The sequence below is a fragment of the Falco punctatus genome, assembly GCF_963210335.1.
Source record: "Falco punctatus genome assembly, chromosome: 5".
NCBI lineage: Eukaryota > Metazoa > Chordata > Aves > Falconiformes > Falconidae > Falco > Falco punctatus.
The window spans coordinates 5,427,735-5,443,178 of NC_137584.1; the positions used below are offsets into that span (position 1 = coordinate 5,427,735).

A 15,444-nucleotide genomic window follows, 5' to 3' on the forward strand; every position below is an offset into this window, starting at 1 on the left:
CCTGCGGAAAGCAGGGCTGGCTGGAGCAGGCTGCCTGGGTTTGTGTCCGTAGGGTTTGAATACCTCCAGGAACAGACACCCCACAGCCAAGGAGGCAGATTCGGATTTGATCTGAATCTGCCAACAATTTCTTCTACTGACCTCATGCTACTATCTTCCCTTGAAGCAGAATCTGATATTTTCTTTTCTCTAGGGCAAAATGCTACAACACTGCCAAGACTGTCCCAAAGGATTCGGGTTTTTACATTTTCTAAAGAAGTGATAACGCATTTAAAAGCTCTGAGGAGACCAGCTGATGTGTTAGTTTTAAGGCACTTCGATGACAGAGTCTCTTTGGCCATGTTCTGAGGTGGTCAGGGGCCAGCTAGCTCCCAACCAGAAGCTATGTAGCCATCCTGAGAGCAACACTCATTCAGACTGGGAACTACTGCTCTTGACAGGACAGCCAGAATGAACTTGGAGGGGAGAAGTTTCTCCAGAACTTGCCTTTGCTGCATTAGCAGTTGTACCACCCCTGCTGTGTGCTGAGGACCAGCATAAGGCTCTGTTGGTTCTTCCTGTGACCTCGCAGTGATGCTGAAGGAGGATTTCAGAGGCACGCAGGACTAATGCTGGTTCTCTGCACAGGCTAAATTCATGAGTGAGTCTCTGTCTCTCTTTTCCTACCATATAATTGGTAATGTGAAAATGGTCAGTTTTCAAATGCTCTCAAAGTGGTGTAGGTTTTGATCTTGATTTTTGCTATAGGGGCTTTTTTTCATCACAAAACACTGCTGAAAGTAAGGTGTGATAATTTCTGCAGGAGATTTTCCATGGGAAGATTATACATGCATAGATGATACATAAACAACAGCCTGTGTAGGAGAGCAGGCGCACAGAAGGGAAACGAGAGATGGCCCTGAATGTACGTTGCAAGATATACACCAATTTTATCCACCCTTTCAAAATCCAGAGCTTGTCAGACCCACCTTGTTGGAGCATCCCCAGGCTCTTTGAGCAGCTCAGCTTTTGCTTTGGAAGAGAAAAAAAAGAATCATATCCCAATACAAAATACTTTTCAAAACGTTTTGCTCGTTCAACGAAAGTATCAAACATCTCTGAAGCTTTCACAGAAAGCCCCAACTTCTCGGTGATCCTAATTAACAGCCATAGGGTTAAAGAGTCTGTGCCCAGCCTCCTCCTATGTCGAAGTCAGGAACACGGCTGTGCCAGCCCGGGCTCTTCTCACTGCAGCTATTTCAGCTTTTGAGCAGGTGATGCAGCCAACCGACCGCTCGCAGGGTACAGCAGGGTTGCAGTGCTGAGGTACATCAGAGGGCACATTCTCCCCAGCCCCGGGGAGCCCTCCAGTTGTCACCCTGTCCCTGGTGCTCTTGGCACCCTGACCACCAGCCATGGGAACTCCAAGCTTTCGCTTCTCCTGGGATGGCCCCAGCCATTCTCGCTGATGAGAAAGCTTGTGAAGTTGGCTGGAAAGCCCCTGAAAAACTTTGGAACTTGAAAACAAAGGGAAAGAACTTAACATTGAGGATTTTGGCATTAAAATACAACAATTCCATTCATTTTTTAAGCAAGCTTTATGATTTTGAATGACTTCCCCTGGGTTTTGAATACTGCCCCTGCTCCTCATTTAACACAGTGCTGCAACACCCAGTTTCATGGGAAAAGCATTGTGTTGCCTTGGGTTAAAAAAGCATTCAGGGTCAATTTTTGCCTGTTTGCAAAATAATGATGGAGACGACTTTGTATTGTTGGAATTAATTATTTTTAATTCTTGCAGGGTTATAGAAAGACAGCCATGGCGCTTTGCAAGATTGTTGCTTGCTTTTTAAATGAAGAGAGATCAGTGACAGAGATATTCACTGTCTAATAAATTTAAGCTTGAGGGGTTAGATATATCAAACTTTTCCTCTTTTCTCCTACTTTCTATTTGCAAGAAAGTGGTAAAATAATAGAGGCCATTATAAATTTAGGATGTCACAAATCAGAATCTTGTTGTCTAATTAGTTAAAATTTTTATAAATACCTATTATGGGCCAATGACCCTGAAATTAACAGAGCTTTTGCAGGATGTGTGGGGCAGCTGTTTTACCTGGAGGAAAGATGGGAAGAAGGAAAAAACCAGATTGTTACCCAGGATTGCAAATTCATTCGCAGGCACAATGGGAGAGCTAATAGTGTCTCTGAGAAATGGACCAAAAGAAGAGGGAGATATTATATAGTTGTTGCTTGATGAATTTTTAGATGATGCATTGTAAAATATTGTGCCTCCCGGTTTAATAGTCTAAAAGTAGTATTAATAGATATTTCCTAATGAAAGCTGACAATATTTGATTTTTCCACAGCAACCATAAATGTAACTTTATGCAAAAAAGTGAGGCATTGACTTCTCACTGAAGAGCAAACATCTGTGAGTTTATTACTGTTTAAAGGACACATTAACACACAGGAGTCAATGTAAAAGGTTTCCCAGAACAATCTTCTTTAAATTTGAATACAGAGAAAAGATGTTAAAGAACACTATAGAACAGATCAAATGGAAAAGAACAAATTACATACATGGTCAGTGGCTTTGGGAGCTTCAGTTGGATGCAATAGAAAGCATTTCCAAGGATTATATTGGCCTCTAGTGTAATAATAACATGGGCTGCAACCAACAAATCACTTCTGAAAAAAGAATGCAGAAGCCCCCATATTTCAAAATGCTGGGAAAGTGTTGTGGAAAAAAAATTCAAGGGTTGAATAATTTCAAAAGAAACCACCCCAAACCCATCTGAGTTCCACTGCCCCAGATACCACGGCAGGCTGGTCAGTCTTAGAGATGTCCCTCAGTTTATGAGCAATATATTGTGCTGCACTCAAAGATGCCATGCTTATAAACACTTGTGTGTGAGCTTATCTTCATATGTGTGAAGGCTTCTTTGGAAATCAAGGCAAAGGCAAACCCAAGTGTACGGACCTCTGGGATCTGACTCCAAATACAACACAGCTCAAAGGGAAGGAACATGGCTTGGATCTAAGAGTACGATTGTGGTGAGAAAGAGTACAAACCCCCCCATTTTGGTCAAATATCAAATCAAAAAAATTTCAGTGGCCGTGCTGGAGCAAAAGGTTCCTCTGCAGCATGCTCTTCCAGCTGCTTGGGAGAAGGCAGCTGCCGGAGCAGCGTGGAGGGCAGCGCGGACAGCAAGTGTTTCTTCATGGATGGTTCCTGATGGGCAGCATCCAGAAACACATGGCGGGTTAGGTGGTCGGCAGCACCCTGTGCCTGCCGCTGCCTCGGCATGTCTGCCTTTTGGTCACTGGAATGGCCCGAAGACAGCACAATGCAACATTTGCATCCAGAGGTGGATTCGCCCCCTGGATGGCCTCTGATTTCTGAACCCAGTAAGTGGGTCTGCTCTGAGGAATAAACAAGCTGCAGCCAGTCGTTCCCTGCAGCTCAGGGAGCGGCTGTGCCTTCAGAATGGTGCTTCACAGCTCGTGGTTTGTCCCAGAGAGGAGAAATCACTGCTATGCCGATAAGGGGTAAGTGGTGACACAAGTGTGTTCGTTGCAGGACTTCACCATGACACTTTATCTGAGGCACTACTGGAAAGACGAGAGGCTGTCCTTCCCCAGCACCAACAACCAAAGCATGACATTTGACGGCAGGCTGGTGAAGAAGATCTGGGTCCCTGATATGTTCTTCGTCCACTCCAAGCGCTCCTTCATCCATGACACCACGACAGACAATGTCATGCTGCGGGTCCAGCCAGATGGGAAGGTCCTTTATAGCCTCAGGTAAAGCTGCATTCAGTCAGCGTGAGCTATTAGTGCAGTGAGAGGGAAAGCGGTTTGATTCCTGCATTGTGTTTTGGCATGACTGCATACTAAAAAATAAAATAGCAAAGAGAAACGTGCTGACCACGCACAGGCATCTGAGCCCCTGCGCAAATTCAGTAAGTGCCTGGCACAGGAAGCCAATTGCTCTGCCAGCGTTGCTGGTTCCACCAGCGTCCCGTCGCCCTGTGTGCCTGGTTAGCCCTGCTCCTGCTGTCGGGAAGCTGTGGCCAGATGTGGCAGTCCCCTGGGGCAGCTCACCGGGGACCAGCAGGCTGCCAGCCCCGCAGGGCACAGCTGAAGAGGCGAGGCACGATCTGAGGAAGAGGAGAATGTCTGGCAATAAACAGAAATCTAGGGCAGCTATAGCTAAAGACCTGTGGAGGTCTTTAAGGGCGTGTTAGACAGCAGCCTTAGGAGTGGCACAGGTAGAGATGGGCCTGCCACGAGGTGAGAAGATCAACTCCTCAGCGTGCCAGGGTGTTTTATGATTTTATGAAAGGAAGGCAAACAAAGAAATTCTTGATTCCCTGTGGGTTATCGGTTTGACAAGAATTTTCTTGTTCTCTGATATTTTTATCTTTACTGTTGATGGGAATTCACACCCTGAACAGTGTCTACCTTCTCATTATTAAAGCCTTTTCTTCACTCAACATATTAGACAAAGTTCAGGTGTTACTTAGGCCTTTCCAAAGTTGCTCAGGTCCATAGTACGATAAAAAAAGGACAATAAAATGACATAATGTTCACCTATAGCATGCGTGTCTATATACCTTTTCATTTAGCTGCATGACACCAATCATCTGTGTTGCAAGCATTTACAGTTGTCTAAAGAAGATGGGAACAGGAGGCTATCAAACTACTCAGATCCTCCCATGCACGGTCTTGTGCTTAGACAACTGTCCTGTACAAAACGGTGGTGAATGTCTTGAATAGCAAATTGACAGAGTTTCATTATTTTATTCAGTGGCAGCTGCAGGTTGGAGCGCTTTAGGAGTGCTGGGGAAGCATGAATGCCCGTCTCCCCTTAACAGCAAATGGGTCGTTGCTGCCTGCCTGCCTTTGCTAAATGTCTTTGCCTGTAAATTGTATTTTATCTTGGTATCTGTCTTTATAAGGTTCTTTGTCAGACTTTGTGTTCTCTTGTATTGGAAACGACTGTACACCTCAGTGGCACCTAAACAACAAAGCCAAGAACTTTCACTCCAAGATTAAATCTGGATAGGAAAGCAACATCAGCAGGAATGCACAAATGCAGAAGGACTACTAACATGAGGGACTGCATTGTGCTTTTATCATTATGTGACAGATGTCTGCCTACCATTAGCCCTGCTATAATTCATTAATTCTTCCCCCATTATGATTTCTATTTCTATTTTCATTTACTTCCCTAAAGCTCAAGCCAGTTGAGTCAAGATCTATGGATGCTTCCAGTGCAAACATAAATTGTGCTCTCAAAAATGAGACAATCAGATTGTAGGAAGACTAGAGCTTTTGATCGATGGGGCAGAGCATTTCAGTGGTCTCTGCATACCAGCTCCAGCCCTAACTCGAGGCGCTGCATGTGTACTCTGGTGGCTGGTACCCGTGTGTCATCACTGGGTTCTCACTGAGCACCTGGAAATTCACTGTGTGCAGAGAAAACTACCTATTACCCTCATGGCACTATGAGAGCTTTGATAAAATTTTGATGGAAATTATTTTACTGCACAAGGCAATTGTTGAAAGCACAGATCTCTGCAGAGAGATACTTGCTGGTAGCCAAATAGGAAAAAGTGCCCTCTCTGCCCTTTCCCATTTTCTTCTCCAGCACTTTTGTGATCTAGTAGCAATTTGTAATGGCCTAACTTTCTAGTCATCGTTTCTAACACTAGTTTGCTGAGATGAAATGGCTTTTAACTAAAGGCTAATGTCTTTAGCTGAATGGAAGTTATTTATTTTCAGTGGACTCTTACTGGCCAGGTAGTTACTTAATAAAAACCCAAACTCACAGCTTTACTATTTTTCAGTTGCATGAGAAGACAATTTTTTAACGGAGTGTTTTTTATTATTCCTAGAGTTACAGTAACAGCAATGTGCAACATGGATTTTAGTCGCTTTCCCCTGGACACACAGACATGTTCCCTGGAGATTGAAAGCTGTAAGTAAAACAGAGGTATAGGGGAGCTAAGGGCTGCACCCCATGGTCACCCAAAATGTATTTAATTATATCAATAATTATGCCAATAATTGAACTGCTGCTACATTCATGGGAGCTCTACCCAAAGTCAACAGGCTTCAACATTAAGAAAAACTCCCTGCCCGTATTTTTTCACTAGCCTTAGATGGCATTTGCAACAACGTAGTGTTTTTAAAGACCAACTGTGAGCACTGTCTGGCCAGCATCCCTGAGAGCCAGCTAGCCTGTCATGCTGCCACCCCGTCCCCAGAGGACCAAGGCCACTTGCCTGCAGGTCAGCAGTCTCCAGCAGCACCCGCTTGCCCAGGTGCCCTCAAACACATAAATAAATAGCCCTATGCCCTTCATGTGCCCCATCTGCTCATCCATGGTGTAGAAACCATGATGAGACAGTGACATTAATCACCTTCCTCTTATGTTTCTTACAGCTATTTGAGGTAAACCCAGCTTACACCCACATGTAGCGCCTTTGTCCAAAGTCTGACACACATATGAATGGCTAGATTCCATACAGCAACATTTTAAACTTCTAGCTTTTTAGGAGGTTCTTTCTTCTCCTTTTTAAGTTTGCAGTAAGAAATTATAATCTTAATTCTGTTTTAGTACATTGAAGTGTGATTTTTTTCTCCCCGTCGGGGAAGAGCTGCTACTAAACCCATCTGAAAGGATTAACATTACTGTATTTGTACGTATTAGAAAACCAAGAGCCGTAATGTTCATGTGTGATCACAGGCAAGCGTTTTTCCTCCTGCATGCCTCAGACTATTGATAGATTGTTCCTCCCACTACCCCAAGCATTCTCTTTTCTCACATCTCCTTTCCTTTGCTTTGGATTTTAGGATGTTCACAGGGGACAATTTTTCAAGTTCTGGTGTGGTGGGTTACCTGACACACACATTGTGTGTGCAAAATTATGATTAGAGAAACAGAAGGGTTTACAAAGTGCACCAGGCATCAGGCCTGAGGGCTGTGACAATGAACGAGCCCACTCCTTGCCACAACCATACCCCTCAGCGGCGTGGCTCTCAGCTAGGTGGTGGCATTTAGCCTTTTCAGCCAGGACCTCACAGGTGGCCTGGAAGGTGTGTGGGCACACCCTGGGCTGTGGGTGTGATAGCAACTGGCTCGGTGCACTGCACTGCGGTTTGCTCTGCTCCCCTAGATGCCTACACTGAAGATGACCTCATGCTCTACTGGAAGAATGGGAACGATTCCCTAAAAACAGATGAGAGGATATCACTGTCCCAGTTCCTGATCCAGGAGTTTCACACCACCACAAAACTCGCCTTTTACAGCAGCACAGGTGGGTACTGGAGCACTTGTCAGAGAGTGGGCTGGGGGAAGAAGTGCAAACTGTTTCCCTTGACCTTGACCATGGCGGATTGTCCACTGGGAGGTCTCCCTGTGGCCCATCAGACCTGCATCTCTTCTATGCTGAGGCTGCTGTCCCTGCCACAGACTTCCATCCTGATGGTTATGGAGTCAGAAAGACAATCCCTCTTCAAGATCACAAGCCTTAATATGAATTAAATTCCCTGAGTGCACAGGTTATGTTATAATCTCTGGAAGATATGGTCCTGAGAGACACTTTGATAGCTGGTTCAGTAACGAGTCTTTTCTGTACATTGCAATGATCAGCGGTCATTAACTGTGTTTTTCTAAAAGAAAATGAAGTGCTATTCCCCTGATGCAACATTGCCTTATCTGAAAGTAGTTTGATGTTGTTGTGACTTCTCTTTCTCCTTCTCTCTGTCATACAGGATGGTACAATCGCCTCTACATAAACTTCACTTTACGCCGACACATCTTCTTCTTCTTGCTCCAAACCTACTTCCCCGCCACCCTCATGGTCATGTTGTCCTGGGTGTCCTTCTGGATCGATCGCCGAGCAGTTCCTGCCAGAGTCCCACTAGGTAAAAACAATCTTGTAGTCAGCAGACCTAAGGGACAATTGCTGCAACTGCAGCCTTGACCATTAAGCTGAAATCCCGTGCCATGCGCTTCCCCCACATTGCCTTGTGGCATGGAAATCAGCTGTGCCACAGGTATGTCCCCCGTGCAGGGGACCGGTCGTGGTATAAACTCTCCATCTGCCCTGTGGTGACAAGCGAATCGCCCTCCCTGCTTGCACAAGCAGTGGCTGCATGTGGTGCAAATCAGAGAGCAAACATCCTGCTCTGCTTTTATTGCTGTTGACAGAGACGGGGCACATACAAAGCCAAGTGTCGGTATCCTTCAGAGACTTCAGCAAGAGAGGTGAAAATCAGTATTAGCAGCCCTGGCAAAATTTCAGTTTATCGAGTTCTGCCAGAGGAGAGAGGGTGGAGGTAGCAGGGTCAGCTGAGCTGCACTCTTCAACTTGTTAAATGAGTTTACAGTGCAATGTGAGGGATTCTGCTTCCACTTTTGCAGCACCTTTCAGACAGATGCAGTCATATGTCGGTCACCATGGGAGCACCACTAGGATATGGACATAAATCTTCTTCTGAAGTGGATGCTTCGCCCTTAGCAAAGTTTGTGGGTTTGCAGCCTTCGAGCCCAAGCTTGCTTCTGCTTATTCCAGGCAACACACCTGAAGACTTCATCTATTGTTAAAATCATACTCCTCAGTGGAGAGGATACATATAGGCATAACAGAGATGGCAACGGGGCAGTTATCCATGTCTGTGTTTAGAAACAACATCCATTGCCTTGAGACATCATTAAAAGGAGCGTAAGGGTTTGGGCCATGGCTTTTCAGAAGATGCAGGCGCTGCCTTTAGCAGTACTTGTTAGCACTTAGATACTACTGTAAATTCAGCCCTTTGTGCTTATACACATAATTTCAACTTTCAAAGGGATCATTAATGTGACATAATTAGCCCCTGTCACAAGAGGGTCACAGAGAGCCTCCCTCAGAGCCAGGATGACACCGAGCTACATGGACGCCTGCCCTGCTGATGCATTCGTCGTGCTTGCCCATGGCATAACGCCGGGCAGCATTGCCCTATGGAGCCCCATTCCTCTTGCTCCAGGGAAAGCACAGACCATGCAGCAGAGCTGGCTGGTGACTTCCCCCGCAGCAGGACTTCCCTGGAGCAGATGGAAAACACAGGCCTGGGGAAAGTGGTAGAAGCAGCAGTGGCAGCTGGGATTCACTTGTGCCCCTGTTGTGGGACGGCTGAATTAGAAACTGAAATACTCAGAATCATAAAGTCATAGAACAACTTGAGTTGGAAGGGACCCATAAGGATCATTGAGTCCAACTCTGTGTACTTGTGTACGCCTCCAGGCACTGTCCTGAGCCTGGAGACAGGGTGTAGCCAGCGCAGGGTCAGAGGGCTGCTGCCCAGCCACGGGGTGGGAGGCTGGTGGTGTGGCAAGGAACAGGCTATCAGCACCCTGAAGACCAGAAGTAGAGCTGTTTCCACTGAAAAGACAAGAAAACCCCAGTTAGAAATCAGGGCTGCCTGGACCCTCCTCCTCAGGCAGTGAAACCCACTGCCCAAATGTGAAAAACAATACTGCAAGGTGAATTCAGGTGTCAAGAAATTGCAACGACAGCGGTATTTGTGATGAAGAGTCTGGTTTGAAAGTGTCTTACAGTCTCTCTGTTGGTGTATTCCCAGGGATCACCACCGTGCTAACCATGTCCACGATCATCACTGGGGTGAACGCCTCCATGCCTCGCGTTTCCTATATCAAAGCAGTGGACATTTACCTGTGGGTCAGTTTTGTGTTTGTCTTCCTCTCAGTGCTGGAATACGCGGCTGTGAATTACCTGACTACGGTGCAAGAGCGGAAGGAGAGGAAACTGCGGGACAAGGTGAGGTTTTCTGTCTCCAGTGCAGCTTCATGCCCCTGGGAAAGGTTTGCAGCTACAGCGTGCTGCCCTCCGCTGCCGGGGGAGGATGCGCTGTGTACAAAAAGCCGCCAGCAGTGAGGCGTTCCAGGCTGTACAGATTCGCTGCAGCCAACCCGCACCCAAGCTCGCTGCTCTTTCTTCAGAGCCCGAGGACGCCAACTCCCTCTACATATAGGCCTCCAGTGTCTGTATAAATGGGATAAATTTTAGGATTTTACCTTTAAACACTTTTTCATACTGCAGATCCAAACCTGTGAATAGCACCAGATGGATACTCTGCCCTGGGTTTTGGGTAACACAGCAGATACCCACCACTTTTCTCCAGGCACGGTCTAAACTTACACAACGGTCCAAATTTCCTCCTTCTGCCTTTGTTACATTACATTATAACCATCCAAAATTTCAGCCTAAGCTTCTCTCTCCCAACAGGGCAAGCTCCATATATTCCTCCTTGTGGTTTCCCTCTGCTCTTTTCTCTGATTTTCTCAGCTTCAACCTTTATTTACACCCCGATAGCAGCGCTTAAGCCAAATGAGCTTTTCCACAGACAGCCCTGCGCTCCCCCTGACCACGCTGTGTCTTGCAGACGTGAAAAGGAGAGGGAAAAATCACTGCCCAGCACCATCCTGTCGTTCTCCTTTCTGTGTCCCAGCAGCCTGAATTCCCCAGGCTTGTCCCCTCTACTTTTGTAAGGGGAAAAGGGCTGTCTGTGCATATCCAGACACGACTCAAAACCACCCTGCACTTGCTTGTGCCCACAGCTTCCCTGCGCGTGCAGCCTGGCCCAGCCTCGGCCCATGATGATGGACGGCAGTTACAACGACGGCGATGTGAGCGAACTGGGGCACTACGTGTCTGAGAACGGGGACAAACAAGACCGAATGATGGTGCAGCTGGCGCTGGGATCCGAGAGGGGCTCAGGCAGGAGGAAAAACCAGAGATACGTCAGCATGCGCATCAACACTCACGCCATCGATAAGTACTCCAGGATAATATTCCCTGGCGCATACATCCTATTTAATTTGATATACTGGTCCATTTTTTCATAAATATATGTAACTTCTGTAGTCACAGAGCATCGTGACATTAAACAAAAGTACAGTCTTATAGGCTAACAGAAAGAAAATGAATTATTTTAATGGAAGGAAGATTGACTTTCTTTTTCCAGGATTTTTTTTTTATTAGATGCAATTTATCTGTGGCATAAATAATTGTACAAGTTTCGCATTTCAGCAAAATATAGGATATACAGTCTAAAATTTTATACTTATTTAAAGCTGTGCTATGTTTCTTCTTGTGCCTCACAGGCCACTGTAAACTGTTTTAACAAGTGACTATAATTGCCAGTTGCTTATATATGGTGCATCCTCCATTCTGTGCCCCTGAAACCCTAATTCTAAGTACCTGAGTGCATGCATACTCCTCTCAGCTCAGCAGAGTTATCACGTACAATACCAATAAATACGAGAATACGCAAATACTTGTGTGTTTGCAGGATGAGGTCAGAAAGGGTCATCACAAACAGAAAACAGCCAGTACCGGGAAACACATTATTGATGGCTACAGCTTGCTTGCACTGCTCAACGCATGCTGCCCTAGCAGTACTGCACTGACAAGTCCACGTAGGAATACTTTCAGAGTTTTTAAAATATTGTTTTTTTAAATTTGACTTGCAATGTGCATTTACTAAGGAATGAACAAAAGCCAGGCTTCCTGCTGTGCTAACCAAATCCTCTGGGAAACACAGGAGATCTCCTTGGACCTGCTTATTTGGGTCAGTGGGAGTTTTGCTCTTGAGTTTTCTACAGGAGGAAACAGATTGCTCTACAAAATGATACAGTGAAGACAAACAGGTGTCTATGAAAAGAATCAAACTACTTCAGGAGAAGCCTCTTTTCTCTGAGATAGCCTGGACGTTCCTGGTCTGTACAGCCTGAGAACCTGTTGCAGCCTGTAAAGCCACCAGTAATTGTACTTGCTTCCAGGAAAAGCCCAGTCCATCTGTTTTTAGTAAAAGCGTAACAGAAAGGTGCTCAACAGCTGACAAAGCAGTAGTAAGGACTTTATCTTTGAGTTACTAAAGAGACCATGCCGAAAAAATTGGGCTGAAGTAAAAAGGAGCTCCTACCACGAGACAACAGCTCCCTTGCAGACCCAGGTAGAACTCACTGACTGGTTTTCACACTGTGTCATGCCCCTGGCACCCTGCAGCCTGCTGTGCTCTTAGAGCAGGGTCAGCACCTTCCAGGGCAGAAGCAAGAAGACACATCTGGTGCCGGGGGCACTCGGCAATGGCTTAAGTCCCAAGCCTCCATCGCAGTTTCTGCAAAGCAGCCAGTCAGCATAAATGCTCCGTATGGAAAAGGCAAAATCTGTAATGGAGAAGTAATAAAATATTTCAGGAAAACAAGAATTGGGTGGATGGAGTCAGGGGCCTTTACAATACTAGGAGCACCAAAGGCGTCTCAGAAAGCACGGACATTTAGTTGGTCTGCTGCCATGTGTTACACACCTACATCCACAAAGCTAACTGAGTGTTTGGATTAACAGGACTTTGAACACATGCACGCTTTTGCACACAAGTACAAAATTCATTATTCCCTGCACAGCAGATGCTGTTGTCTTGACAAGCACAACTGGTCTGAGAATCAGACCAAAGCAGTTGTGTCTCCAAAAGGGAAGTGAATCTCCTTACATGAAATCCACCCTGGACTGACTGATCTGCCACTCTACCATTAGGCTTGTGACACAGACATTGCACTTGTTTGAAGGCTGCTGGTTGTTGCTTTGATTTCCCATGTAAATAAATGTCACATAAACAAACTCAGCATTTCTTACAACTGCTAAAATCCTGACCTACATAACTATGTACGCTCACCTTGCACTTACAGCCTACACTCCACAGGCAAGGCAATGAAATCACAAAAGCTAAAAATCATTAAAAGACACACCCATCCGTAAGATAGTTTTAGTACTTATTTCTACATAGCTTTTTTTCACATACACATATTATGTTCGCTTCATTTTATCAAGTTTCCTTCATATCATGTTATTTTCCAGTAGGTGTTTCCAAGAGATTAAAAAAAAATACCTGTTTTCTTAAATCATAAACATTTCAGTCAAACGAAGGTAGAAAGGTCACTCTGGCAAAAGCAGAGGAAAGGCTGGCCACCAGGTTTGGCCACCTTATTCCAGTGGCACCTTCTCCAACAAATAGCTCCAAGATTTCTTGGGTACTGCTTGCACAGGATCATATCTAGATTCTCTGTATTGTAAAAAACCATTTATTTCTACAATTTAAGCACACCACAAAGAGGAGTGCCAGATTTTACAGTAAGCTGTCCAGCTTCTTAAGCTTAATGCTATGTAGTTTGCTGCAGTACTGTACATTCCTTTGTAGGCTCATTAATCCCATAGTACATACATTATTTGGCATCTGACTAGTATATCGAGGGAGATTGTGAAGGCACAAATGTCAGCTGGACTTTCAAATTCCCTGGCTTTCAGCGGGACACTGGTTTCTGTCTTCTCATGTGATTTTCAAAGTTTCTCTCCCAGCACATCTCCCTGAACAGACTCCTCTCAGCCTCCATGTTTGGACTCACATTGTTAATTTACTTGTCTTTTATCTGGGAAACTCTAGTGCCTTTTCAGTCTTATATAAATGTGTATATAGATGTATTCTCCAAGTACAGCATATGTCATATACAGCCAGCGTTTGCCATCAACTGTACTCACTGAACATACTTACATACACAGTTATTTGGCTTTTAAGCTTTTGGTGTATGGTTCCTTTATCCAATTATTAACAATCTGCTCCTTTCCATTTCCACAATAAATCAGTGATTTGGTTTTGTTTATTTCTAGAAACACTCAAAATCACAATAAAACTTCGCATTTGTACAGCATTGTGTGTTTTCTACCTTCAAAAGAACAATCTCCATGAGTTTATACATGTACGCAAGACCTTTTGCTCAGGACTCGAGCCAGCCAAATACCAAATGTCCTTAAATCCTGTGACACTGGTAGGGCTGGAGAGCCCTGGGATTTCACAGGCAGGGCTCTGACAATCAGCCTGCATACACTCAGAATCACCGAGAAGGTGACATTAAGCTTTCCACCCCAGACTGTGTGCTACAGCCCTCACTCTTCTTGCCTAGGGTGATACTCTGCAACAAAATTCAGACCAATTCCTTGGAAGTTAGCCCAAAGCCCAGCCTGGGATGATGCTGGTTTTTTAAGTCAAAGGGTATTGGTAGGTCCGTGTGGATTATGGATAGACAAGTTCTGCCTGTAAGCATGTCTGGGGTAAGAGCTTTGGAAACTGAAGCCCTTAATAGTCTTTAAGGATGCTGATAATTACTGATAGGGCAAAGCAGCAAGGAGGCAAACTGCGGTCAGCAACAGACAATAGTGAAAAGGCATGAAGAAAGATCAATCTCTCCTTCCCCAGTAAAAAGATATTCTCATCATCGTATCATTAGATGTCCAAGTAAGCAATGCTCAGTACAAACCAGCCCCAAATTACCTGCAAGCCCTGATGAGCAAGCAGAAACCCCTGGGATGCCCCTCTCCTGTACTTGCTCATATGGCAACATGGTATTTGATGGGCCACTGAAGCAGCAGCACAGAGAACTGAAAAGCAGCTGTGAGGCCACCCACACCGCACGTCCCACACCGGGACACAAGTAGCTCAGTGCAGTACAGCACAGGACGGCCAGCCATGCAGGCCCCAAAGCAGAGCCACGACAGCCAAACTGCAGAGCGTGAAGCAAGCTCCAGTCTCCAAGAACCTCAAGTATATATAAAACAGGGAAACAACTCCTGATGAATTTTAAGTACTTATCAGTTACGAAACATGACTCCAGCACTGTACTTCTGATGAACATGTACTACATTTGTGTGCTTTTATCCTTCAACAGGGTCTTGAGAAGCTAAGTAGAGAGGAGCAATTCTACATTTCCAGTTATCTTTGAGACTAAACAGCTGAAAAGATAACTTTGAATAGGTGCTCTAGAGCAATGAAAAATGCTAGAACTGTATAAACAGCCGGTAAGATTTTCCACAACCACGTGGACTTCATTCTTTCCTGGGACCAAAGCATTTGGCTTCTCACTGTATTTTTAAATAAGGACATTCAGATGCAGCTGTGGCTGAGAAAATCCTTGATGAGTTTGTCAGATACTTCTGGCTTCCATTAGTGCCTAAAGCAATCTAAACCAGCTGCATCCTTACCCAACTTTGGCCTAGCAGAGAGTTCGGGTAAGAGTTCTTGAGGGAGGCACTTTTGCTCCCTAATAAAAACAACAAAATGTGGGTGCCAGCAGCAGTCAACCGAACAGGCTGGCAGACAACGGCTCTGTGGAGGGCTGCTACTTTCACAACCAGGAAATAGTAAACCTTGGGAAAAATAATGAAATCATGTAGGCTGACTTTTTCTTTGTTTTAAGATCATTTAATCCTAAACACTTTGCTCTAAATAAAAACCTGTTTCAAAGAATGTTGTTAGCAAGTTAGAAGGTCACTCAATGAATACCAGACCAAGACTTCAACAGCTACTGTGTTACAACTCTTCATCACAGGAACAGCCTTGCTCTCC

At 45.1% G+C, this 15,444-nt stretch overlaps 1 protein-coding gene and 1 long non-coding RNA gene across 9 annotated transcripts in view; one reads left to right on the forward strand and one right to left on the reverse strand.

The window, feature by feature from the left end:
- Positions 1 to 13,753, forward strand: part of LOC308064639 (gamma-aminobutyric acid receptor subunit rho-1) — a 47,010-nt gene extending 33,257 nt beyond the window's left edge. For 7 of the 8 annotated variants that reach the window (XM_080389395.1, XM_080389397.1, XM_080389398.1 and 4 more), the window contains 6 exons: positions 3,560 to 3,783; positions 5,880 to 5,962; positions 7,164 to 7,304; positions 7,762 to 7,914; positions 9,610 to 9,806; positions 10,607 to 13,753. In XM_080389395.1, coding sequence (XP_080245521.1) covers positions 3,560 to 3,783; positions 5,880 to 5,962; positions 7,164 to 7,304; positions 7,762 to 7,914; positions 9,610 to 9,806; positions 10,607 to 10,894 — 1,086 coding nt within the window. In that variant the 3' untranslated portion in view covers positions 10,895 to 13,753. The remainder of the gene's footprint in view (positions 1 to 3,559; positions 3,784 to 5,879; positions 5,963 to 7,163; positions 7,305 to 7,761; positions 7,915 to 9,609; positions 9,807 to 10,606) is intronic. The other variant, XM_080389399.1, reaches the window with a different exon arrangement.
- The window catches only part of LOC308064662, a 604,713-nt gene that overhangs the window by 60,737 nt on the left and 528,532 nt on the right, over positions 1 to 15,444 (reverse strand). The gene's annotated exons all lie outside the window — the stretch shown is intronic.